The sequence below is a fragment of the Manis javanica genome, chromosome 5, assembly GCF_040802235.1.
Source record: "Manis javanica isolate MJ-LG chromosome 5, MJ_LKY, whole genome shotgun sequence".
Classification (NCBI taxonomy): Eukaryota; Metazoa; Chordata; class Mammalia; order Pholidota; family Manidae; genus Manis; species Manis javanica.
The window spans coordinates 3,623,514-3,650,877 of record NC_133160.1 but is presented as its reverse complement, the minus strand read 5'-3'; the positions used below and the strand labels follow the sequence as shown (position 1 = coordinate 3,650,877).

Here is a 27,364-nt window from a genome sequence, read left to right as displayed (position 1 = left end):
TCATTCAATATGTGACCTTTTGCGTCTGGCTTCTTTCACTTAACATAATGTTTTCAAGGTTCATCCATGTTGTGGCATGTGTCAATGCTTCATTCCTTCTTATGACTGGAAATAATCCCACTGTGTGGAGACTGCATCTTGTCTATCCATTTATCAGTTGATAGACATTTGTGTTGTTTCCATAGTTTTGCTCTTCTGAATTGCACTGCTACAAACATTCATATATGCTTTTATTTGAATATTTTCAGTTCTTTTGAGTATATACCTAGAAGTGGAATCGCTGGTCAACATGGTAGTTCTATGGCTAACTTTTTGAGAAACTGCCAAACTGTTTTCCACCGTGGCTGCATCATTTTAAATCCCCACCATCAGTGAGTAAGTGTTGCAACATCTCTACATCCTCACACTTGTTATTTCCAGTTTGTTATTATTACAGCCATGCTAGTTCATGTGAAATTATATCTCATTGCATGGTTTATTTACCTTTTCTAATGACTAATAATAGAGCATCTTTATATCTGCATTTGGCCATTTGTATATCTTGGAGAAATAATCTGTTCAAGTCTTTTGCTCATTTTTGAATTGTATTGTTTGTATTTCTGTCATTAAGTTGTAAGAATTCTTTATATATTCTGGCTATATCAGACACATGATTTGTAAATATTTTCTCCCATTCTGTGGAATGTCCTTGCACTTTCTTGATGCACAGAAGTTTTTACTTTTGAAGAAGTCCAATTAGTCTTTTTTAAAATTGCTTGTGCTTCTGGTGTCATATGTTCTAAGAATTCATTGCCAAATCCATGGTCGTAAGGATTTGCTCTTATATCTCCTTCTAAGACTTTTGTAGTTTTAGCTCTTTCATTTATGACTTTGATCAAGTTTAAGTTAATTTTTGTATATAGTGTGCAGTAGGGGCTCAACTTCAATCTTTTGCATGTGATTATCAGTTGTAGTACCTTTGTTTTTAATACAATTTCAGTTTCAAGTTTATATAATTTTACTTTTAATTGTGGCCATGTTTAACAACTGGCATACAAAACTCCTTAAAACTTAACTCTCAGCTCTCATAAGCCAGTGTGAGTTGGTATAAGCCAATATGAGCCCGTATGAGCTGGCTCCAGCATGCCACTACTTCCAGATGCTTGAACAATCTTGCTGCTGAAAGTTGGAATTTGGATTTCTTTTTCTTAAGCAGCTGAACTGTGAGATGCTTATGGAGCTCCTGGGGGATAGGTGCTTGAAGATGGATCTGGGGACCCCAATTCTATAGCCATGATCCTGTCTGACATTTTCCCATTGCATCTGGCTTTGAAAAGCATGGCTCCATCTCTCTGAAGAGCCTATCTTGGTCTCTCTAGCTTCATTTCCTAACTAAAGAGCATACTGTGTCCCAGCGGAATCTGGAGGGGCTTTGGAAGCCCCACCTTTGAGCAAAGACCCAAGCCTAATCCTGAGGTTGTGGAAGCGCTCCTTTTCCTGGTGGGGTGACCAGATAAAAACCAGAATGCTGAGTTACATTTAGATTTCAGATCAATTATGCACAACTGTGTACTATAAGCATGACCCATGCAAGATACTTATACTAAGTAATTGTGCTTTATTGTCTGAAATTCAAATTAAGCTGGGGTGCCTGTATTTTCATTTGTTAAATTTGGTAAGATTCCCCTCAGGTCAGTTTTCATCTATTGCCCTCATCCAACAGCACAGATTCAAAATTCCAGAGTGGGAGGGGTCTTAAGGAGATGCTGATTCTCTGCCCATTTTACAGATCTGGAAGGTGAGTCCCAGATGAGGAAAGGGACTTGCCCCAGTACATGGATCACAGTGGATTTTGAGGACCTTGTTGAGCTACACAACCTTTCTTTTTCACGAAGTCAGAGTATTTGCGGAGTGTCTCTTCTGCAAGTGGCACTGTGCTGGGTGTGGGGGTAGGACAGTGACAAGCCTACCACAGACCTGTGTAGAGGGTAGGGATCAAGAGTTCCCCTTGGACATGTTAAATAAGGGACAGGATTCAGACAGACCTGGGTCCAAATCCTGCTTTGCCATGTTTCAGCTGCACAAGTCTCTTCTGCCCCGTGAGTCTCAGGTTCCCCTTTCCTAACCTGAGACTAAGAGTACTTTCCTTGCGGGGCTGCCCTCAGGCTTCACGGGGGTGATGAAATGCCTGGTGGGGGCAGGAAGGATGAGAGAAGGGAGGCTCCCCTGGTAAATTTCGGCTGTTGTCCACAGGTTTCCTGGCTTCTTGGGCCACCCAGATGATGTGGGATGGAGGTGCCAGAACTCACGTGCCCTGCCTCACCTGCCAGGGACCAGCCAGCTCCTGCTCAGGGAGCCCCAGGGGTCCCCGGACGTCAGGCCTCCCCTCACCTGACCCTGGGCTCCATCATTCTGCCGCGGGAGCAGGGCCTAGCCCCGGCCCTGTTCCTGAAGGCCCTGCCCATCTCTCTGTGCCACACAGTGCCTCCCGGGGGCCTCCGGCCACACGCCCCCCTGGTGGCTGGCAGCCTGGACGGGGGCGGTGTGCCCTTCATCCTCAGCCCCCTGCTGCAGCCTGAAGGACCAGGCCCGACCCAGGTGGGGAAGCCAGCGGCCCCCACACTCACCGTGAACATCGTGGGTGCCCTGCCCGTCCTGTCGCCGGGCCTGGGGCCCGCGCTGGGCAGCCCGGGCAAGGTGCGGAGCGCCGGCAAGCACCTGTGCCCGCACTGTGGCCGGGACTGCCTGAAGCCCAGCGTGCTGGAGAAGCACATCCGCTCGCACACGGGCGAGAGGCCCTTCCCGTGCGCCACGTGCGGCATCGCCTTCAAGACGCAGAGCAACCTGTACAAGCACAGGCGCACCCAGACCCACCGCAGCAACTCGCGGCTGTCCGCGCGGGGCGACGGCGCGGGCGGCCTCCCGGCGGAGGGCGACGCGGCCGCGGGGCTCGCCTCTCACGGGCCCCCCTCGCCGGGGAGCCCCGCGCCCAGCACGCGTCGGGCTCCCTCCTCCGGCGACCTGGGCCTGAGCGCCGAGGCCGGACACCCGCCTGCCGACGGCGCGACCCTTGAGGCCGTGGGCCCCGGGCTGCCCCTGGCCGGCGCGCAGCTCCCGCGCAGGCCGCCCGAGCAGAGGCCCCCGGGCGGCAGGCCCGGCCCCCCGCCGCAGCCCGCGACGCCCTCGGAGAAGCCGTGGGCCGCCCGCGCCGTCGAGGGCCGGCTGCGGCAGTGCGAGAGCACCGACTCGGGCTACCTGTCCCGCTCGGACAGCGCCGAGCCGCCGCCGGCGCCCGCCAGCCCCCTGCACGGCCCGTCCGAGCACGGCGCCGGGCCCGAGGGCGAGGCGGCGCCGGGGCCGCGCCTGGAGCTGGAGAAGCAGCGGCTGGAGGAGCGCATCTCGCGGCTCATCTCCCACAACCAGGCCGTGGTGAACGACCCGCAGCTGGACAACGTGCGGCCGCGCAAGACGGTCCTGTCCAAGCAGGGCAGCATCGACCTGCCCATGCCCTACACCTACAAGGACTCCTTCCACTTCGACCTCCGGGCGCTGGAGCCGGGCCGCAGGAGGCCTGCCGCCCTCTGCCCTGCCCGCTCCACCCTCCTGGACAGGGCGCGGCCCCGCTTCTGCCACTCCGTGCCCACGCAGCTCTCCACCACCGTGGGGTGCATCCCCGTCACCAGGAGCAACTCGCTGCCCGTCGTCGAGGGCACCAGGACGTGGCAGGAGCCGCCCGAGCCCTGGGACGCCTGGCCCAGGAGGCAGAAGCCGCTGAGCCCCAGGCCCACGCCCACCCGGCTGTCGAACGTCCCCAGCAGCCACCCCCGGGCCCTGGTCAGACAAGCTGCAGTGGAAGATCTGCCGTGTCTCCCCGGTGGAGATACCCCGGCCCCTGCAGAGGACGCGGGTGGAAGGAGGCCCGCTGCCGGGGAGCGGGCGGCCGGCAAGGGCAGAGGGGCCGGGAAAAAAGGCAGCCAGAGGAGGCCGAAGATGTTTTCCCAGGAGAAGTGGCGAATGTACGGGAATGAGACGTTCCAGAGAATCTACCAGAAAATGAACACCAGCCACCATGGGGCTAAGAAGGTGAGGGAGGTGAGAGCAGGCAGTGGGACAGAGCTGGACCCTGCCCTCCAGGAAGAGGCAGCAGGGGGCAAGGCCACGGCCCCCTCCCAGGACGGGGGGAGCCCTGACTGTGGGGACATCTCTGTAGGGGCCAAGCTGGGGCCTTGGGGAAGTTCACCAGCCCCCGAGCAGAGGGAGACGGTGGCCAGAGCAGGAGGTGACAACCAGCCCAGGGCAGACAGCGCCACCTCCCCTGCCACCCTCAGCTGCACAGAATCCACCTGTCTGGACAGCCCGGAGCTGGAGGGACGGCTGCTCCCAGCACCTGATTCCTTGAAAGCAAGTGACCTACATGCCCCCAGGATGGTTTCCCCAGACCCCAAGCCGGAAAGCAGCACGTGCACAGCGGGTGGCACAAAGGAGGCCTATGAGCGAGCCCACACTGTCCCCAGGTGGCCCAGCGGTTGCTCTGGGGAGCCTCAGCCTGCAGAGGGCGAGCTCCCCTCTGAGAGGAAGAAGCTGAAGGTGCAGGAGCTGAGCTCCCAGGAGCAGTCGGAGCCTCCGGGGACAGTAGGAGAGACCCCAGAAGGCCCCACGCAAGCCACCTCCCTGCCATCTCAGAACCAGGACAGTGAGCCCAGGAATAAGCCAGGGGGTCTGCACACGAGTGCCCACTGCACTGTGAGTGGAAGGGCTCGGCAGCTGGGCGAGCCCCCGGAGGCCACCTGTGCCTACTCCGCTGCTTCTTCTGCAGCCCTGAGACAGGTGGCGCTGAGGGACCAGGAGCCTCTGCCGTGTCCTGCAGCCGCAGCCCCCGGGTGCCCCTCCCAGCTGGCCGCCCAGCGTCAGGCTCCCGGTGTCCTCACTGCTGTGGCAGACACTACCTTCCCCCCCAAGTACCTCCTCAGGTCACCTCAGGGAGCGACCCACTCACCACCACCACCACCACCGTCTGTTGCCCAGGGCCCGGGGCACAGCCAGGATGCTCTCTGCAGGACAGGGTGGCCCGAGGATCAGGCTTCCTTCACGGGGTCTGGGCTGCAGACGTTCCTGCCTCCTGGCCCAGCCTCAGGCCTGGCCCCAGGTGACACAGAGGGCTGCAAGGAGGACCCCAGCTGGTCCAGGCAAGGAGTGGGGGAAGACTTGGACACTAGCACCTCAGCCCCCAGGGAGTCTCACGGCCTGGCCTCCGGGGCCCCCAGGGAAATGGCCTCTTTCCCGCCCACCTCAACACGTGCCTCCCGGAGGAGTGAGACCCACGGCACCCAGCACTGCGGCACAGGCAGCACTCTGGAGAGGACCAGGCTTTCTGGGAGTGTCCTCAACCCCTGTGCACCTGACAGGAAGTTGGGGGTGCCTCCTGAGAATGCCCCGGAAGGCCCTCCGTCAGGGCCCCTGACCAGGCTCAGTTTCTGCTGCTCCTGCCAGTCCAGCTCCTTCCTTACAACCCTCACACCCTCCAGCTGGTCCGAGCCGACCACGTGTGTCCACTCACAGTCTCCCGGGGGCTGTGGGACCCAGGGCCCTTTCCCCTCACTGACGGCTGAACCCCGGCTCACGTGGTGTTGCTTGAGCCGCAGCCTGCCTCTGCCCAGGGAGCAGGAGAAGGCTGCCTCCGTGCGCCTCGCGCTGCCCTTCCCCCGCGGCAGTCCCCCGGATGAGGGTCTAGACGCCTGGCTGGTGAGCAGGACAGTGTCGGGCGGATGCACCAGGACAAGCCCGGGAGGAGGGCAGGCGCAGACATCCAAGGTAACAGCCGGCTTTGCTTCAGGGCCCCAAGGGCAGGGGGAGCACCCTGAGGAGGCAGGACTGGTCATGATGGAGAGAAAGCATGAAGCCACCCTTGTAGCATCTGCTGTCTACCATAATGGCTTCTCATCCTGCTCCCCAGGGAAGCTGGGGCAACCACATATAGGGCAGGAGAGAATAAAGGCCAAAAATGCAAGACAAAACAAAAGAAAATCATGAAAAAAAATTTATAAGGAAAGAATTAATGTACCCAAGACTGTGGGTCAGATATTTTTCATAACTAGGCCTAAAATTTAACTCTGAGCCTCCTGGAAACAGAGACAAAAAGGGAAAGAAATGCTGCCTGGGAGAGTTCTCTGGGTAATCTAAGATTACAACACAAAAACTCTTACGGCAAGATAGACTCCAGGCAAAACACCATCTCTTAAAAGGAGAGAGTTATGGTACCAGGGACTCTGGAGGAATAATTATTGCGATCCAATTCAACTTACCTCCGAGCTTCCTGGGAGCAGTGATGAAAAGGGAAAGTTGCCAGGTACTCTGCAGAGTTCTCACTTGGTAATTAAATGATAAGTTTATGGTCCCACTGTGAGAGCGAGTCCATGCATCTAGGTTTCATAATTAAGGGCAATGCCCTGCTATGGGATGTCTTGACCCAGGGCAAGTAAAGGGGGTCCTGGAGCCTCTGTTCTAATTTACCATGGAACCATGACAGGGCCAGGACTCTTGAGCCTGGCAGGCTTTCCTCCTAGATGGAGCCTGAGGGGGTGGTGGCATCCTTTATCCTGAGAGTAGTGGGTTAGTTAAGAATGTGTTGGGCATGGGGGTTCCTGGACAGGCAGAGTTGGGGAAGGAACACAAGCTGGCTGTGGCATTCCCTAGCTGTCAGTTAGCACTGAGGGTCTGGGCTTTCCTCTGTGGATCCAGCCAGGTAGGGTTCTGGCCAGGAATGCTCTGACCATTTGGTGACGTGGCATTTCTGTGCCTTGATTTCCTCAGACAGGTATTCTGTCTGCAGAAAGAGAACCTTTCTATGTATTCCCACTATGACACTTTGAGCAATGTGATGACAACATGCCTGTTATTTTCAGCTCTCCTACCCAATAGCTCCAAGGATGGTGTCCTGGGACCAGGTGTCTGAGCCAGAATGGAAGAAAGGAGTGCCTTGTAGGAAGGTGAAGATGCCACGTGGCAGCAGCAAGCAGAGAAAGCTGAGCATCAACTCCAAAAGGTAGGGTGTGAGGCCACCTCTGTCACTTCCACATGTGCCCATAGTGTCAGAAATTGGAGGTTGCAATTTCTCAGAACCCCAGGGAAAACCTCATATGGGATTCCAAAGGTACCTCTGTGCTCCAGAAAAAGAGCTCCTGTCTAGAGTCTAGAGTCTAGAGTTCCATGGTTAAAGGATTTGGGCTGTTCCCCACCTCTCTACCACTCTGACCCACTGACTGTGTGATTTTTCAATGGTGCCTTTCTAAAGCCAGGAATCCAGCAAATATTTGAAATAACAGTTGAAAACACATCCGTCTTGTTTAAGTCCTGAAGATAGAGCGTGTTAATTATTTACAGCTTTTATTGCTTTTTAATTATGCAAGCGATGCATGTCCTTTGCAGAAAAGTTAGAAAATGCAAATGCGCAAAGAAAAGACAGTGAAACATCCTAGGGATCCCATCGCACAGAGAGAATTACCCTTAGCTCTCAGGTGTATGCCCCCCCTAGCTTTTCTCTGTGGTATGTGCTCACGCATAATCTGCTGCTGATGCATGCGCGGACGCGGATTTTAACACCGCTCCTTCTACATGTCATTCTTTGATTTTCTTGCTCCTTTGCTCAAACCCTTCAGGCAGTCCAATGCATACAAGTTAAAAAGAAAATTCTTCAACCAACCCCCACCTCCCCTGCCCCTGCCCTGCAGGAAGCTTCTGAACCTCATTTTCCCACGGGCTCCTCCGCTCCTGCTCTGTGAACTTATACTATCTGGTCCTTTCCCATCCTCTGGCACTCCAAACCTAGACCCCTGATGCGGTCCTGCACCCGACTCCACCCCCAACATCCTGCCCTTCCTGGAATGCCCTAGCCTTCCCCTGCTACTGTCAGTATTTAATCCAAAGCCTGGGTATTCTTCAACAGGTAATGCAAAGTCTCAGTTCTTCCCTATGGCTGCTCAGACCCTCAGTGGCTGGCGATTACATGCCCTCTGGCTGTGCCTGTGGGTGAGGCCCCTGCCTCCATTTCAGTTGTCTGCCAGGACCGTGTGTCCATGGTGAACATTGCTGGGGGCCCCACACAGTGACTCCCCAGTTTTCTCCTCATGAGGAAACTGAGACCCAGAGAGACCAGGTGAACGCCTCCAGGACCCCGACTGAACCAGCAGGTTCCACTCCAGAGCCTGCGGGCCCAGCTGCCTGCCCCAGTGCTCCGCGGTGTGCAGCAAGCCCGAGAATCACCCGGAGTTTTCTCGTGAGGCTCGGTTGAATTCAGAGGATCTGGGCAGGGCCCCAGATTCTGCATTTCTAATGTGCTCCCAGGTGACGCTGAGGATGGGAGGCTCCAGGGGAGAATCAGTTTCCTGCTCACGTGGGTTGTTGGCAGAACCTCTGCTCCTGCTCTTGGCCTCCATCTCCTCAAACAGCAAGGATGGGTTGAGCTCTTCCTGTACTGCAAACCTCTCCTCCTTCTCAGTCTCATGTCTCCGACCCAGTCCTCTGCTGCTTCTTTCACTTTGAGGGGCTCATGTGGTTAGATTGGGCTCTTCCAGGTGCTCTCATCATTTTGAGGTCTGTACCCATAGGTGCATTTGCAAAGTCCCTTTGCCATGGAAGATGACATATTCACAGGTTCTGGGGATTAGCGTGTGGACATCTTTGGGGGCCATTATTCTGGTGCCACACTACCTATCTACCTGTCTATCCACAGTGTACACATGACTATATACATGCATGTATGTATCAAGGTACATGGCTGCTTGCCCACTCACATGTGCATGTGTGCACAGATCTCTAGCTGTCTATGATTTTATCAGCTCGTGTGTTCTCTCCTCAAGAATGAAACTTATTTTTTAATTCACATCCCCATTTTCACTTCAGTTGTCTTAGTGTTCTACAGAAAATTAAATACTGTAGCGGTGATTCCCCTGTAGGCCTTAGCTCACAGAGGGTGGTAAAATTATGTCTCAGAATATCTATTCTCTTTCTCTTCTTTTCTGAAAAATAAAATTTAGAAGTACAGGAAAATTCAAAAAATATATAAGCAGATTTCTTGGTAATGACCCAGAATTAACAGACATTAACATTTTGTCATATTTCTTTCTGAGCCTTAAAAAAAACAAATACAATACTACTTTATATGTCACACAAAATTAAATATAAAACAAGAAAGGTAATTATGGCAGTTTTATGTATTTGGTACTGATGGTTTCAATCCATGTTTTTATACTTATAAATCAGTATCTCCACTAATAATGTTGTTTTGTTTTTAAAATATGTGTATAAATATTATACTGAATGTGTCATTCTTCAGTTTGATTTTTAAACTCCATACTGTGGCTTTGAAGCTCTAGCCATGTTGGTACTTACAGATCAAATTCATTCATCTTAATTGCTGTAGAATGTTATCATGAGTTCAACACATTTTATTTTTCATTCTCCTATTTATGGACATTTAAATTGTTTCCAGAATTTTTTGGCTAACTTTGCAATGAACATGCATGTACATGCCTGCTTCAACACAATGCAAAAGGTTTTCTAAGAAATCTACCTAGCAGTGGAATTGCTGGGATATAAGACAATCACATTTTCAACCTTACAAGTTCCTGCCGAATCACTTGCCGGCACGGTGATCGTTTTACATTTTCTCCAGTTGTGAGTGAGAGTTTGTCCCGTTCCCATGGTCTTGCTGTTTGTTATTAGCAAATTTTTAATGTTTTGTCCACCTAGAATTTGTAGAATTCAGTAGATATTCTAGATTTGTATATGTTCTTTGCCTGTTATATATACACCTCCAGTATTTTTCCATGTCTATTTTTTTTTTGTCTTTTCATGTCCATTCATTTCTATTTACCTACTAATTGCAAATATCTTTCTTGCCTTTTTGTTGTTTTCGGCATACCAGATCTTTCTTCTAGGGCTGTTTCTTCAGGTCTGCAGCACATTCTTTAGAAATGCCTTCAGGGAAGAAAAGTATCAGTTTTTATTAGTTTGAAAATATACTTATTTCATCCTTGTTAAAAAATAGTTTTGCTGGGTATACAATGTTAGGTTGTCGGTGTTTCCTCTCAGCAGGTCAAAGTTATTATCATTGCATTGTCATCTGGCTTCCATTCTGTGGTGGAGAAGTCAGCTATTGGTCTGCTCATCTGTCTTTGGAAGGTCTTTTAACTCTCGCTACCTTTAAAATCTTCTTTTAATCTTTAGTGTTCTGTAGTTTTGCTTTGATATATATGGGCATATATTACTTTTATTTATTCCATTAGGAATCCATTGGTCTTTTATGATTTGTGGATTGATGTCTACTAAGAAAATCCCCAGCCATTATTCTTCAAACATCACCTCTACCCCATTTGCTGTTCATTCTTTCTGCCGCAGGGAAATATTGTGTCTTAGATCTTTTTTGTCTCTTAACCTCTATTTTCAATAACTGCCTCTCTGTGCTATAATTTAGGTACTTTGTTCAGATTCATCTTTAACATTTTATTAATTTTTCTTCATCCACTGAGTTATTTTTCTGAAAAGCTCTATTGAGATATCTTCAATTTTAGTATTATGCATATTTTAGTGTATAATTTAATGTTTTGATATATGTACACACCTGTGGAACCAATAACACAATTAAGATAATGAAAATATACATAATCTCCCAAGTTTCCATGTGTCCCTTTATAATCCCTCCCTCCTACCCACCCTGACACCCTTCCATCCCCAGGTAATCACTGATGTGTTTTCTGTCACGGTGGAGTAGTTCGCTTTTCTATAATTTTATGGAAATGGAATAATACAATATATGCTCTTTTTTGGGGGTGCTGGCTTTTTTTCACTCAGCATGATTATTTTAAGGTTTGTCTGTTGTTATGTATATCAATAAGTTATTCATTTTTATTGCTAAGTAGTAAGACATTGAGTAGACATGTCACAATTTGTTTATTTATTCACTTGTTGGTTTCAGTTTTGGGGTGTTATACAAATAAAAACTATAAACATTCATATGCAAGTCTTTGTATAGCTATATAATCTAAATTCTCAAGAGTGGAATGTTTACATCATATCACAGAGGCACGATTAATTTTTAAGAAGCTGCCCAACTATTTTCTAAAGTGGTTGTATCATTTTACATCTCTACTAGCAGTGTATGAGAGTTTCAGTTTCTCCACATCTTCTCCAACACTTAGTATGGCCATTCTTTTAAATTTTAGTCATTCTAATAAATGTGGAATGGAATATTATTACTGAGAATTTGTATTTCCCTAATGATATTGGGCATCATTTCATATACTTATTGTCATGTATCTTGTTTGAGAACTGTTCTGCTAAAATTTTTTGCCCGTTATAAAAATGGGTTGTTTGCTTTCTTCTTACTGAGTTTTGAGAGTTCTTTATATATTCTGGTAATAAGGCCTTTATCAGATATGTGAATTGTAAACATCTTCTTCCAATCTGGGCCTTGGGGTTTTATTCTTCTAAACAGTGTCTTTCAAAGAGCAGACATTTTAAATTTTGATGAAGTCCAATTATCATTATTTTCTCTGGATTTTGCTCTTACTATCATAACTGAAAATTCTTTGCCTAACTCATTGCCACAGAAACTGTCTTCTAAATTTTTGAACTTTTAGGTTTGACATTCATGTTGTTGATTTTCACTTCATTTTTGTATGTGGTATGGTACATAGATCAAAGTTCTTATTTGTGCCTGCGGATATATAATTGTTTCAGCACTGTTCATTCACCTATTTGTCCATTTTGATGTGAACACCACAGCCTGTTTTGACTATACTATCTGAGTTTAAGACTATAAAGCAAACATATTCAAGGCAGTGTGGTATTTGCATCAAAATAGACAAATAGATCAGTGGAAGAGAACAGAGAGTACAGAAACGGACACCTAAATATGGCCAATTGACATTTGATGAGGCTTCCAAGGAAATTCAGTGGACAAAATAGTCTTTTCAACAAATGGATCTGGAAAATTGCTCTACCAGTCCGTGGAGGCAATCATAAAGTTTACCTCATTTGTTTCTCTTCTCTCAGGGATCACTGCTTTCAGAAATTTCTAGATGTCCAATGTCCTGAAAACCATCATTTGTACACTTGTCCAGTCTTAGGTTTTTATTTGGGAGGATAAATCCAGAAGAAGTCCCTGGATTATTTCACTGGCCTCTGAATTAGTCCCCCTGCTTTTATTGATCTGTTGAGTTTTAAATTTTATCATTAATGTGTATTACATTTTATTTCCAAAAAGTTCCATTTAATTATTTTTCAAATCTTCTTGATCATTTTTATAATGTCTTGCTCTTTGTTTTTTTTAAATTGAGGTATGATTGACATACATAAAAGCTATACATATTTAATGTCTATATCTTGATGAGCATACACTTGTGAAACAATCACCACAATGTGCTAAACTTATCTATTATCTCTAAAAGGTTCTTACCTTCCTTTTTTTTTTCATAAGAACATTTGACATAACATCTACCTGCTTACAATGTTAAGTATGTAATATGGTATTGCTAACTATGTGCACTGTGGTGTATAGTATCTCTAGGATTTATTCACTTTGCATAAGTGAAACTGTACCCTTTAAACAATACCTCCTTGATTCGCCCTCCCTCCAGCCCCTGGTAACCACCACCTACTCTGTCAGGTTGATTATGCTAGATTCCTGATATAAGTGGGACTGTGAATTTGTTCTTCTGCATCTGGCTTATTTCACTTAGCATAATGTCTTCCAAGTTCATCCATATTGTAGCCCATGGAAGACGTCCTTCTTTTTTAAGGCTAAGTAATATTGTGTTGTGTATTTACTACATTCTCTTTGTCCATTCATCTGTAGGTAAACATTAGAATTATTTCTGTATCTGGGCTATTGTAAATAATGCTGCAGTGAACATAGGTGTGCAGATATCTCTTTGAGAACCTGATTTCAGTTTATTTGATGTATACCCAGAAGTGGGATTATTGGATTATATGGTAGTTCTAACTTTTTGAAGGACTTTCATATTCTAAAGTGGATGTACCAATTTACATTCCCACCAACAGAATATAGGACTCCCTTTTCTTTACATCCTTGCCAACACTTGTCTTTTTTGTGTGTGTGTCTGTGATGATAACCGTCCTAACAGGTGTGAGGTGATATCTCACTGTGATTTTGATCTGCATTTCTCTGATATTAGTGATGTTGAGCACCTTTTCATATACCTGTTGGTCAGTTGTATATCACAAATGGAGAAATGTCTTTTCACATCTTTTGTACATTTAAAAAAATTGGGTCATTTGTATTGTTGCTGTTGAGTTGTATGAGCTCCTTATGTATTTTGGGTATTAACCTCTTATCGGGTATATTGTTTGCAAATATTTTCTCCCATTCTGTATGTTGCCTTTTCATGTTGCTGATTGTTTCCTTTGCTGTGCAGAAGCTTTTTCGTTTGAAGTAGTCCCATTGTTTATTTTTGTTTTTGTTGCCTGTGTTTTGGTGTCATGTCCAAGAAATCATTGCCAAGGCCACCATCAAGAAGGTTTTCCTCTATGTTTTCTTCTAAGAGTTATACAGTTTCAGGTCTTATGTTTAAGTCTTTAGTCCATTTTGAGTTATATTTTGTGCATGGTGTTAAGCAAGGGGTCCAATTTCATTGTTTTGCATGTAGAAATCCAGTTTTCCCAGCACGATTTATTGAAGATACTATTGTGTATTCTTGCCCCCCTTGTTGAAGCTCAGTTTACTATAAATGTGCGGGTTATTTCTGGGTTTTCTATTCTGTTCTATTGGTTGATGGGTCTGCTTTTATTACTGTAACTTTGCAAAGTACTTTAAAATCTGTTTTGTTCTTGCTCAAGATTACTTTGGCTATTCAGAGTCTTTTCTGGTTCCATATGAATTTTAGGATTGTTTTTTCTATTTCTGTAATCTTTGCTCTTACTTTCAATCTTTAAAAATAACACACTTAATTTTGCATCTGATAATGCCAGCACAGGAGTCTTGGCATGTTGGACTCTGTTTTATGTATTAGCTTTTACTTACAGTAACTTGTTTCCTTGTTTTTGGTGAGCTGAGATTTTTTTGGAGCTTTGAGACTTGGGTTGGAGGTGGGTTTCTCAGTAATGATTTGATTTTTTTCTGCTAGGTGCCTAGAGGCTTCCACTGGACGCTACTTTAAATAAAAATCTTGGTTTTAGGTGTTTTCCTGTCACTGGGTAGTGTGAATTCAGATGGCAAACCCATGAGAAGACTGTCTTATTGTTATGAAATTAGCAAGAGAAAACTGCTCCCTTCACCCATTGGCAAGATTGGAGTTTTTTAATGTCCTCTAGGCAGGTAGCAGTGGTGTGGGTAGGGTGTAATATTTCTAATTCACCCATATATTGAAGGCATGATCCTCTCAGGTCTCAGCCTCTGCAGGAGTAGAGGCTGGGTCTTCCACTTGACTCTCACCTAGGGTAGATTCTGGGTTTGAATCTTGATCCCCCCAGACCATAGAAACAGAAGATCCAGTTCACCTGGTTTGTCAAATGCCCTCAAAATGAAAGCTCTCTTACCTTTTCGGCTTTCAGTTTTTGCTTGGTTTTTGACTTTTAAATCTATCTTACATTCTAATCAGAACACTAATACATTTACATATAAGTTTTAAACATTTTTACATTTTAATCTGCACTTTTAGTTGTTCTCAATATAAGGGTGAATATAGTGGTAGCCGGAGTAGCTAGCCCTCTGTACTGCTGGAAATGGATTTCTTATTCTTTTAACTTAGGATTCTTTTATCATCATGATGTTGTATATTTTGATGTAGTCAAATGAAGCTGTCTTTTCCTTTCTGATTATTACTTTCTGTTCTTGTCTGAGAAATCTTTCCTTACTCTCAATCTTCCAATGTCACACACAGAAAAAAAAATATACTCTTTCTACACGGTAGAAAATGTAAGGGAGGATTTATTTTTGTTCATGTAGAAAACTGTGGGCCGTGGATCACATTTGACTTTTGACTTGTTTTTGCGTGCCTTCATGGGCTAGGCATGATTTTTGCATTTTTAAAACATTACTTAGCATATATTTAAATACACTATATATAAAAATAAGGTAATAGTGTATGTAAATAAATATATGTATCATATATATGTAACGTTTGAAATTGGAAGAAGCATATGTAGTAGAGATTGTATGTGGCCTGCAAAATCTGAAATGTTTATCATCTGAACCTTTACATACAAAGCTTGCAGACCCCTGGAATAATCCACTTTTTTTCTCACCTATCTGCTACATTTTAGCATCCCGTTTATACCTGGCGTTCATTTCAGGGCTCTCCATTCTGTTTCATTCATCTCTTTGTTCCCTGCCCCAAATACCACACTGTAACGAAAATGGCTGTTTTCATTAATGAAAGTATATGAGTTAAAGGACAAGGATTAGAAAACGTAGGATCCATTTTCAGAGTGGAAATGGGAAGATGGTGAAAATTCATACTTGGATGCCTGATTGCCCTGACATTAAGTAGAGGCACAGAGAGTCAGAGAGCTGGCAGAATACGTTTCTGCTGAGCCCAATGCAAGCGCTGGGCCGTGGAATTGGATTTTACTGATTAATTTGAAACTGTGTACAGTGCCGCATGAAGCATGAAACACTCAGAGACGTGTGCTGGGAAGCTTCCACCAGATGGAACGATGGGTTGTGAGGTCCCAAGTGCATCAGCTGAGCCAGCAGGAGATTTGGGGTCATGCAGAGGAAGGGCTTGCTGTAAACCCTAAAATATACATCCGTGGTGGAGGGCCTGAGCAAAGGAGAGAAACTGGACACTGGAGAGTGAAATCCCATTAATTGGTGGTGTTTTTCCTGGCGAAGTGGATGTTTCCCTGCCTGCGGCGTGTGCTTGCTCACTTTAGGCATGACACCACTTACTTATTCAGTGTGACGGCACTCTTGGTAATGAGAGCGCAGTGTCGGAAGGGAGATGGAGACACAAGCCCAGTGGCGTGGTGGCTACCCATAGCTGAGAGTCTTTGTCACATTCACTAGGACGCCGGAAGCTTTGGCCACAGCCCCAAGTCCTGCTTAACGGGATACTGAGGGTCTGCCATACTTCAGTCCCACTTCTCTTTGCTTTGTTACCCTCTTGGGCTCGATGAGAGGAGTAATACGACAGAACATATCCTTTTAGCAGGCCGAGCGTGCGTGAGTGGGGCTGTGTGTACCTCCTCGGGTCTACCCTCATTGACAAAAGGGGTAGCGGGTCTTGGGAGGGTGCAGTTGGAGTAGGCAGGGTGTCAGTGGCTGTCAGCCAGCACCATGATACATGACAGTCACCCTGACTACTTTCAGGAGCTTCCCATTGGTCTCCAGTGAAGACTGGTGTTCCCTGAGCCCTCAGCATTGGCCAACCAGCTGTCAATGTCTCTGCTAGAGCTGACACGGGGTAACAAGGCTATTCTCTGATTTGTCTTCCAAGATACTGTGTTCATCCTATGTAAATATCAATAATGTAGGCTCTTGAAGGAAGACCCATGGAGAGAGACCAAGAGAGCAAAGAGTGTGTTGAATGTAAGAGCTGGATTTGAAATCTGGACCTTAAATGGCAGGTTAAAAGAAAAAAAAAGTAAATCACTGTCCAGGTCAGCTAAAAGCAACTTAGACATGAGCATGGGAATCTCGATGGGTCTCAAAAACATAGGCTTGAGTCAAAATAAAGCGAGAAAAAGCATGGCTGTGTGGTACAGCGTCATGCACAAAAGCGACACTACATATTTATAGGATTCATGCATATTTAAGGATGTTTGTCAAACGTCCTGACTGAGTATCTCTGGGGGAAGTAGTTGAATGGGAACGGGGAGAGGGGAAGAAGGGAAAACACTGACTCCTGTGTCTGAAGCTGGGCTTCAGGGGAGAGATGGGGATTCTTGTAGCAGTGACTCAGGGAGGAGGGCTCTAAGGAGTTAGGCAAGCAGTTCAGGGCAAGGGAAGAACCGAACAAGGGTGTCGTAGTGGGTGCAAGCTCCTGCAGGCTCTGCAGGCAAAAAGGGTCCCAGCAGCAAGGGCTGCCCTCCTGAGAAGGGGTAAGTGCGGGTCATTACCAGCCAGCCCTGCATCAGCGGGACACATATGTGCAGCTGGGCGAAGGCGCTCAAGACCAACCTTGCTAAGCTGGCATCTGCTGCACTGCGAGAGGCCTCGCGTTACTGGGGATGGTGCCAAGCTCCAGCTCCTGCCTCACCTGGCGCTCCTTCCCAGGATGATGCTGGTCCAGGAGTGGCTGCCTGCAGAATGTTCTGGGAGAGCCCAGGAGAGAAACAGACCCCGCCCATGACTGAACAAAACACTGCTTTAAAGTCAATGTCACTATCCACTTGGGCTTCCCCAGTGGCAAAAGAGTCCAAATTCCACCTTCGTGAGACCCAAATGCAGGGGCGGGACTCCTTCCGCCCTCTCCTGGTATTTCCACCCATTCTCCAGAGCAGAGCCTGTCTGCAGTTCAAACTGTGCCATTCTAAATACCTGCGAGCTTGTGGCAGTCACCCACTGACTTGGGGCTAAAGGTGACCTGCAGCCCATAGAAGAATAATTCTCCCCATGTTCCCCTACTTCTTCCCTTCCTTTGTCTCTGCACTTTGAAACCACTCCCTGCCCAGGGCCCAGCAGGAGCTCCACCAGTTTAGGACTCTGTGATCAGCAAAATGCAGCCCTGTGTGTCACCAGCTCAGCTCAGACAGCTCTTCTGGGAACCCATGGTCTTGACAAGCAGGGATGGACTGTTCCAAAGCACAAAGCAGGCACCCCTGGAGAAAGGCAGCTTCTGCCCGAGGCCAGGAGACAACAGAGCCCTGTGAGAGGGGCCTCCCCCAAACACGGACGCCAGACAAGACGAAGCAAAGTCACTTTCTTATTGTTGCTGCCATAAAAGTCAGTGCCCAAGAGGCTGCTGCATTCAGCACATCTTATTTAAAATTCTGGCAGCAGCTCTGGTGATGGGGGACTGTGGCTGGATCTCTGCGGTGGCTCAGAAAATGAGAAAGGAAAATGGCCAAGCAGGGTGCTTACCTTCCTTCCCCAGCCAGGTGGTTGTGAAGAGCATCGTGGGAATAGAATTCTTGTAAACTGAGGCTTAGAAAGGGAAAGACGGCCTTGTGGCTTGACCAGGCAGCTAGACACAGTAGAAAGATCTTTTAAAATTGCTGACCATTGATGGTGGCCTGTAGCAAAAGGGTGCAGAGCGCTGGGTCAAGAGTTTCATTCCCACCTGGCCACCAGGTTTGCATGTCTCAGGGCTCAGTGTCGCTGCTCCACATTATCGTTGCTTCACCTGATGGCGAATGGGGGCGCTAGACTAGCTTATGGTCTGTTTTTGACTGCACATCCTTATTAGTAAAAAAGTTTGAGCTTGCATGCTATAAAGGCATCAGTGTTCACTTACAAATTATACATATGTTCTACTTACTAATACATTATGTACATTATAAAGGGCATGCAACAATAGACATAAAGTCTTGATGAAAATATAAATGAAAGCTGCATTATTTTTTTCTCTATCCTTGTCTGCCTTCCCACTGGGCTGTGAATACTCCGTTTTGAAGATTAGACCAGGTGATCTGGACTCCAGATGGAAAGTCTACAATGCCCAGTTTTTCAAAAGAGCCCCTGTAGACCTGCACTATCCAATACAGTAGCCACTAGTCACGGGTGGCTATTTAAATTCATTAAAATGAAATAAAACTTAAGACTCAGTTCCTCAGACATACTAACTACATTTCAAATGCTCGGTAGCTGCCTGTGGTCAGTGGCTCCCATATTAGTTGATTCCAGTTACAGAACAACTCAGGCATTGCAGAAAGCTCTACTGGACATCTGCATTTATTAAGTAGTCAGGTGAGTATCATTCAGTATTTTACTTGCGCAGCTAACCTTTGTTAAGCACTTGCAAGGTGCTGAACAGCATGATTATCCCCGTGTCCTGGAGGGGAAACGAGGAGGGGAGGGGGGAATGCCGAGTTTCTGAGGGCTGACAACCGCTTAGAAGGTGAGCTCCGTGCTCGTCTGGGTACCCTGCCGGGACTTGCCTTTTTTTGGATTTTCATGTGAATAAGCTACCGAGTTCACACTTTCAAGGCTGGTCACTGCACCTGTGCCTCTCTGTTCCACAGGCACAAAGGGAATTTCTTGCCAAGCCGTGTTCAGCTGAGAGGCAGCAGACCACACAAGCCACTCTGGGTGTTGAGGAGAGACTGTCACCCTCCCCCTCTTGAAGGGGCAGGCCCACGCAGGACCAGGCTGGCTTCTTCAGAAACGGCAGGTAACGGTCTCCTTGGAGGCGAATCCAAAATGACCCTTCAAAGGCGTGTGGCCCCTCAGAGACGCTGGGGGTCCAGGATGAGCAGGAGACAGGCATCCCTGCCCTCAGCAGCCCGGAAGTCAGCAGGGGGACAGATGCGTGAGGGGTGACGACAGAGGTGTGACTCCCGTGGGACAGGCAATATGACCCTAAACTGGTGGAGAGAATACGGGGCAAGAAAGCTGAGCATCCAGTGTCGAGAGGTCAGCAGCCGTGCCTGTGTGCTGGCCACGTGTGCTGGGCCCCGGCCTAGGTGCAGACTCCCCCTGAGCCTACAGGGCATGACTCAGAGCTCTTGGTGGCCACCTTCCACCATCTTTAAAAAGGAAGCTCAGTCGCCTCTTCCCACGGGGTCGTGGTGCGGCCGCAGTGGGTCAGTGGTGGGCCTGCCTGTCGCTGCGAAGTGGAGTCCGTGGTGATGGTGTGCAGGAGCTGCAGGGCACACCGCTCACGTGTGAGGCGGTCAGAGGCACATGCTTCCTCATGCTGGGAAATAAGTAAAGGCTGCACTAATGAAGACTGCTTCCTGGAAAAAGGGCCATTTTAAGCCATGATTGCTGGGCAACCAGAGCAACTTGCTTAATGTCTCTGGGCCTCAGTTTCCCCTCCCGTCTCCCTCTCCCGCAGAAAGGAGCCCAGCCTTAACCTTGCTTGCAGGGTGTTGGCTACAAAAAATGAAGGCCATCTGTGGAAGGGCTGCAGGGTCCCATGTGGCCCACGTGACTGAATTACCATCCTTTGTGGCTGATTGCTATCTGTCTCCAAGGCTCACCCGGGCCCTGATGTCGGAGGTTTTGGTCCCTGGGGACAGGTGGCTGGGGCCCCTTTGTGTACCTCCAGTGCCCCCTGCAGGCAGATGGCGCCTTTGCTCTCCCCTCTGTCCCTGCCCCCAAAGCCCTCCTGTAGGCAAGGACAAGGGTTAGGCTCTTGTTTCTCAGGGAGATTAAATCAAGGTAGGTATTTGCTCAACCGGATGACCAGTTGTGGAAGGAAAAGCATTGTGTTTGCTGTGGAACATCAAGGGTTAAGATGGTGTAGGAGAGGCCACCTGAGGCAGCGTGGGGTGGGCAGAGGTGCTGTCAGGGAAGCCGGCTTTACCCTTCTTCATTTTCTGTGGCCCGCATCCTCAGCTCCATTGCCTTCCTCCTTCTCAAGTAGATACAGCCAGCGGATTGTGTGTTGGGGCGATGCCACCCCCACAGAGCCACCCAGAGCTCTGCCAGGTGTTTTAGCCTTGATACCAGCTCTCTTCGCAGCCGTGACGAGGGCCAAATCAGGCTGCCCCCAGAAAGCCCCATCAGGCTCCGAGGTTATGTACCTAAGCTCTGTGCTATGCGCTGAAGGGGAGAAAAAAGTCCTCTTTTCCGTCCGTGAACAGTAAAGGGCAGGACAGACAGGCTGACTAGCTGCTCACCCTTTGCTCAGGTCACATGGGGAATGACACTGGCGGTCACTTAGCCCCCTGCTCAGGATCTTCGGTCCATGCCACTGGGCTGCTGCTGTGGGTCTTTCCCACCCAGGAGCTCAGCATGTGGCTCAAGGCACTGCTGTGTGTGGCAAGCTTTGCAGATGCTGAAGCACATGCTGAATGTCGACTGTCGTTGTCTGCTAGGACTAGAAGCCTCATAAAACTGAGCATATGCCCAGCTCCAAATAAGCGTGGAACACAGGACAGAAAGTGTTCTGTTGTTTCGTGGAGAACAAGGTCAGTGTTGGGGGAGGAAACTGAACGGGGAGTTTTCTTGGGAGAGAGAGGGCTTCGTTTAGACATTCAGAGGCAGGGAGAACAGGACAGAAGCTTTGTGGACGGGGGTGTGGTGAGCAAAGGGTCAGGAGCAGGAACAGGGCATCTGGACAGGGCGTCTGGGTGGGGTGGGCCGGTGTGCGCGGCGCCAGCGACAGTCGTGAAGGCAGAGCCCCCCTGGGCCTCCCCTGGGCCAGCTTCCCAGAGCTGCTGAAGAAATCGCAGCAGAGTCAGTGTCTTTATTTTCTCACAGCCCGGGGCCAGCAATGCTGCTCTCAGTCCAGAGCTCCGGGCAGGAGCCTTCCTGCCTCTTTGGCCCCTGTGGCTCACGGCGGTCCTCGGCCTGTGCCCGCCTCACCCCCAAGCCTCCCTCTGCTTTCACACGGCCTCTCCCCTGTACTGCTGTGGATCACATCTCCCTGTCTTCCTCTAACAAGGACACTTGCCATCAGATTTAGGATGACACTCACCCCAAGATGATCTTATCTTGAGATCCTTAATGATATCTGCAAAAAATCTCCTTTTCCAAGGAAGGTCCCAGTCACTGATTCTGTGGCTTAGGATATGGACATACCCTTTCGGGGGTCACAACTCAACCACTACACCACTTGCACAGTTGTCCTTCTCTCTTGACACCAATAGAAGTGACCTTAACATGTGTTTCTCAGTGGAAAAGGCAGCAGCACACAGACGCCCTAGTGCAGCTGCACACATCGTCTGTGCTCTCTGCACACTAAGTTTGGGCAGGAAAGTTCTGTTATAAACCTAAACCCACACATGATCATGAAAATCCAGTCACCCAGCCCACCCCCAGCCGGGCAGGTTCCACACATGGGGAAAGCTGTCCAAGTGGCTACAGGTGGTTTCTGTACCAAGTTGGCTGTGTTGGGCATGGGACCTATTAGCTTCTCTTCAGGAAAAGGCCTGGGGACAGGCTGCACAGTGGGTGGGCAGGGTCTCTGGGGGTGGCTGTGTGGATCATGTCAATAGGGGCTGAAATCCGGCCGCCGTGTGCTGTGTGTGGCCTTACACCCCGACTATGGGCTGGCAGCCCCAAGCCAGGAGCCCTGCCCCTCTCTTCTCTTCCCCCAGGGGGCACCTTTCCACACGTCCTCCCTGGAAGTGGGTGCCTCTTCTTCGTTAGCACATGTACGCAGAACACTCATGGTGACCCAGGGGCACCAGTGCCCGCAGAGAGACCCGTGGAAAGCCCCTGGCCTGCCATTGTCCCTTCCACATCTCTTCTTTCTAAGGGCTTCCCTCGGCCTCGGGGAGGGGCCCTGCTCCCACCCACGTGGACTAACAGAGGCCATCTTGAGACTGCCACACAGGCAGAAATCTCACTTCTATGCACTTCGTATCTCAGCGTCAGCTTTTCATACCAAAATCCTGACAGCAAACTGGGGCTGCCAATGAATGGTGGATAAAACCAGACCCAAACGGAAAATGAAAATCAGAAACAAACTCTGAATGTAGAGCTAAGAGATGGGAGGCCATGTATAGTTCAAAAACCCCCAGGAATGCTGCCCCTCACATAGGTAATAATGTCCCAGCAATGGCCCAGAGTGACGAATGTCTGTGCTTTCATGTTTATTATCTGAGCACCAACTTGAGCTAGAGGCCTGGGTCACTGGGGCCCTTTTTGAAAGGACACCTTCTCCCACAATCAGGAAGAACATGAAAAATGTCCACAAAGGGCAGGTGTGGCCTGCGGGGTGTGGCCTGACCATTGGCCCAGGGGCTATTAATCACCCCCTGTTCCCTATTGAAGTGTCAGAGTGGGACAGGGATGGCTGGCTGGGTAAACCAGCAAGCCCAGGGTGGATTTTATCATGATGGGCACCATCAAGTTGCGGGTTGGTGGAATGCATTCAAATAAATACCTTCTGGAAGTCAAAGGGGCTTGGGGATGTTACTGCCACAGCTTGCCCGCACCAATATTTCACAGTGAAGTGACAGGCACTCCGAGATTGTTGGATGTTTGAAGACAAAGTGCTGTAACTTCAAAGAAACCTTAAGATGGGCCTTGGTGGTCTGTCATCTACAAACAGCTCTCTTGTCTCCTTTGACCTGGCAGGTCCTGGCTGGCTCCCCAGAGCTGGCTGCTCAGTGAGGGAGCTGACCTCACCATGTCTGTGTGTGTGCGTGTGCATGCGCGTGCATGTGTGTGCTTGTGAGTGCAAACAAGTGTCTAAGTATATATTTTTTAGGGATAAGGGAATCTGTCTTCCATGCCAGGACAATGATAGGTGGATCTGTTTGGGGTGATCTGAAGGGTTGTAAGTTGGGGGAATTTGATGAAATTGAACAAAGAAATTTAGAATGACCTTTGGGGAGAATATCTCAATCAAAAAGTAAGGGAAACCTTCGGTCTTGATCCTTGGAGGCCAACTAGAACCAGTAAAACCTTTTAAAATGAGTAGTCAAGAATACTCCAGGGGTAAAATAGGATGGTATAACTGATTCCTTAACCTCTTTATTTTTGGAGACAATCTGTCAATAATTTACAAAGATGAGAGAGAGGATATTTTCGAAAAATATTTTTTAAAAGGATGCTTTATTTCTCTCTCCTTTAAACTATTCTGATAGCTTGGTACTAATCATTCAGATTGACAGATGGCTTGGCAATGAAGTCATGTTCAAGCAGAAGGCCAGGGGGGTGATGAGGAACAGAGACCTAATTCATAAGATGCTGTAGTGATGGGAGTCTTGGAGGCTGTCCTGAGAAGCAAGTCTCTTTTTTAAACCTCAATTCAATGGTGCGTCCCATCTGACTTTCAACAAGGGGGTGAGGGAAGCTGGACATTTTTTTTTTAGATGTTAAGTAATGTCCAGATACACAGCTTAAATGTGACCACAAATGGGCAGGAGAGAATGGCTGTTTCAAAGAACATCCTTCCTCACCCATGCACACCTCAGGGTCGGGGCTGAGGTAGGGTGTTAGGTGCTTTAATCTCTGAAACCCAAGCTGCCTCACTGAAGGGATTGGTAAGAAGATGATCCTTAGACATCAAGTCTTTGACTATCCCAAGGAAAGCAAACAACTACTTGAGAGAAGACCTTATAATGCAGACATTCTTTACAGGACATCCCGGCCAGCAGCTGGCTGGGGAGACAATGACCATCACAGGATCAGAACGGTCCCTAATAAATGGACTGCTGATGGATTTACACCCCGTTCAAACACCTGTCTCTTCTATTTCTCTTTCTCTCCTTACCATTAACATGGATCCCTGCCCTTCAGATTAATTTTCACAATATAATATAAATTAATTGCCAAGTGAAACCACAAATCATGCACAAAACAGAGAATTTCATGAAGTCAATGGGATTGCTCATCGGGTTAATTCATATTCACTGGCAGGATCAAAGGAACAAATGAGGAAGAAAGAGTGGGTAAAGGTAACTCCAAAGACCGATGTGAGCATCACATACTTAAGAGAAGCTCTTGGCAAATGTGAGCAAGCCCTATAATATTTTTCTTGTTTTGGTGGGGGAATCCCTCTTGATGAGTTTCTTAGGCTTTTCATATCTTCTTATGATGTAAAGCGAAGAATAACCCATTGATCTACCTGTAATTTTGTGTAAATATGTGCTCTACCCTCCTTGACACTTGAATAACCTTTGTTGATTTTAACAGTTAGTTCATAGTTTGCTAATATAACCCACACATTGAAAGTTTATTTTTATTTTATCTTTGTAGGTGTATCAGCTTATTTTCACATGTTTTGGTTTCAAGATAAATTCTCTACGTCCTTTATTCTCTATCATTTTCTGTGAAATTTTGGTGCCTGTTGTGAATGAGTTCCTTTGAGTGGCTTTTTTCCAGTGGCAATGAGCTCAGTTAATAAGGACCCTGTTTTACTAAGCTAGTAGGTCATCCTCACCTTTGCATCTGGCGTCTAGCCTGGTAACAGGTCCTTCATGAGTGTTTGTTAATGAACTAAACAAGCAGAACAATAAAGTTCCTTACCTTGAGCATCCCTGAAGCTCAGCCTCAGCTGAAGGAACATGAAAACCAGTCCCTGGATCTTTGAGAAGGAAGGAAGGGCATGCAACCTGGAGATTTCATTTCCGTTGCATTTTGGAGATGTGTCAGTAACAGGAGAGTCCAGTGGGCATCTAGTTTGGATGGCGGTGGGCTAACCAGCATAAAAGAAACTTCATCTTTCTTTTCTTTATGAAAGAAATGTTTTCATTTAAAAAATTAAAGAAACCTTCCAGCTCCCTCCCCTCCCCCTTGCAGGATTCAATTTTGTAGAATCTCTATTTTCAACCTTAGGGATCACCTGTCGAATACCACCTCAGTTTTACAGGTAAAAGCTCTGCAGGGATAAAAATGGTGACTTTGAGCCTGAAGATGTCCACTCAGATGTCTTTAACCTGGGCTCCTCTCTTCCACTGTAGTGGCACCAAATCTTAATTGGTTTCCAAAGCCAGCCCGTTAGTCAAAACCACCCATAGTCAAAATCATCTTGAAAAATCCTACGAATCAATCATCAGAGTATGATAGTATGTCCACAACTCTGAACAAAATTCTCACACACAATACGGTTGGGGACCACCGAGGTAAAGGAAGGGAAGAAAAAAGGCAATCTGTTCATCCAAGCTGCTTTGAAGACAAACAGCGAATCTTCCCACAAAGGAATGAGGAATTCTCAGGTGCCCCCTCTTTGCCTCGTGGTGTATGCCATTTGATTTTAGCGTTAAGCCTCTAAGACTGTTAGAAAATCTTCATGGATCAGTTTGTTGTGTGGGGATTAGCTAAGATACTGGAGTTGTGTCTTGTGGGCGATGTGAAAGGCAGTGAGTTTCAGAAGCCAGAGTTTAGGTTATGTGTGTGGTGGGTCACTGCAGTTTCTCATCTCACCTGAACACCTGTCTTTCTGCTGCTAGTTTAGGAATTTGGGGGGCAGCTCTCTGCTTGGCAATTACTCTGTGCCAGCTTGAGCAGCTGGTATAAGTCCGCAACACCATCTCTTTAAGCTAAGGGGAAGTTCAACACCAAACCTTGTCATGAAAGTGTCTCCACTGTTTACTTCCCAAGTGAGGGTCACACTTAACAGAAGCTTTGCATGTGTATGTGTGTGCGTGCGCACTCACATGTGAGCATGTGCCTTCACTGAGTGTTGTTTTTCCATTAGAGAAAGGAATTGAGAAAACCACATGTCCATACAAAGTGGGTGACAGACACCATCCGACAAAAACTGCTACTGATTCTCTTTTGTTGTGGCTGCCCGATTCCTGATTCACTTTACTGATAAGGTCACCACCCCGAAATGAATACTTTTCTTCTCAGAATGTGGGGCGTGGTGGGGATGAACGCAACATCGTTGAAGTTTGTTTGCATTTCAAGTGGGACCTTCTAGTCTCTGGGAACTTAAAACCCATCCGCACGCAGCCTTATTAGGGTTCTTCTAACATCCCAGTTATTGACCCTGGGCTGTGAAAAAGAATCTCATAATTAGGTTTGCCCTGTTTTTTTTGTGTTCATATGCACATCTCTTTCTCTCTAACTGATGACATATCGGCTTTTATTTTTTTGTTATTGAAATCGTTTGTGTTAAAAGGACCTGCTCCATTAACTGAGACCCGTTCCATTTACTCTGATGCTGGGATACATGAAAACATTCCGTGGTATAAAGAGTGCTGTTATGTATTTCCTTAGAAACACATTTTATGGAACTGGATGAAGAACATTGATGTGGTTGAGGCTAATCCTTTGGGCTTTTGTGGGTGCGTTGGCAGTCATGCCATTTCTGCTGGTACACAGACTAAAATTGGAACACTGAGGAGGAGCTGAGTGTGGCCCTGCGCCCGGATGACACGTCTGAAATCATATTGATTGAGGGAGATGTTTTATTGAACCATAAGAACTACACCGAGTTTATGGTTTTGCAATTTCCTGCAGCTGGCATGGCTTATAGCAGTAAACACACTGAAATTTGGGACTGCATTTCAAAGTGAGATTTTAGAAAACTTTCTCAATAACTAAACTTGGAAGGCGCTTTCCATATAGGCAGCTCACCCACATTTAATCTCCCTAAGAACTTGTAATGAGTGACTCTTATTCTCATTTTGTAGATGGAGAAGCAGAGACTGAGAGAAGCATTCAGTGACTTGCCCAGGGCCACTCTGGTGATAAATCTGGTGGCTGGCAACATTCCCTAAATTCAAAGAATTTGTGTACCACCTTCAGAATGTTGTTACATGTGCACATCACCTATATGATTAGTCGTAAGTTCTCCTTTAAGCTCACTTATAGAAAACATACATTTATTTTAAAGAGAAACCGTCGATTGCCACAGAAAAT

At 47.4% G+C, this 27,364-nt stretch overlaps 1 protein-coding gene across 8 annotated transcripts in view; it reads left to right on the top strand.

The window, feature by feature from the left end:
- ZNF831 (zinc finger protein 831) overlaps nt 1–27,364 on the top strand; it is a 97,411-nt gene that overhangs the window by 31,106 nt on the left and 38,941 nt on the right. For 7 of the 8 annotated variants that reach the window (XR_012131228.1, XR_012131226.1, XR_012131224.1 and 4 more), the window contains exons 2-4: nt 2,233–5,790; nt 6,882–7,021; nt 19,120–19,268. Coding sequence is in view for 3 of the 8 variants with exons in the window: in XM_037007271.2 (XP_036863166.2) it covers nt 2,269–5,790; nt 6,882–7,021; nt 19,120–19,268 (3,811 nt within the window). In the remaining 5 variants the exon portion in view is untranslated. Of the gene's footprint in view, nt 1–183; nt 376–2,232; nt 5,791–6,881; nt 7,022–19,119; nt 19,269–27,364 lie in introns of those variants that run through there. The other variant, XM_073236398.1, reaches the window with a different exon arrangement.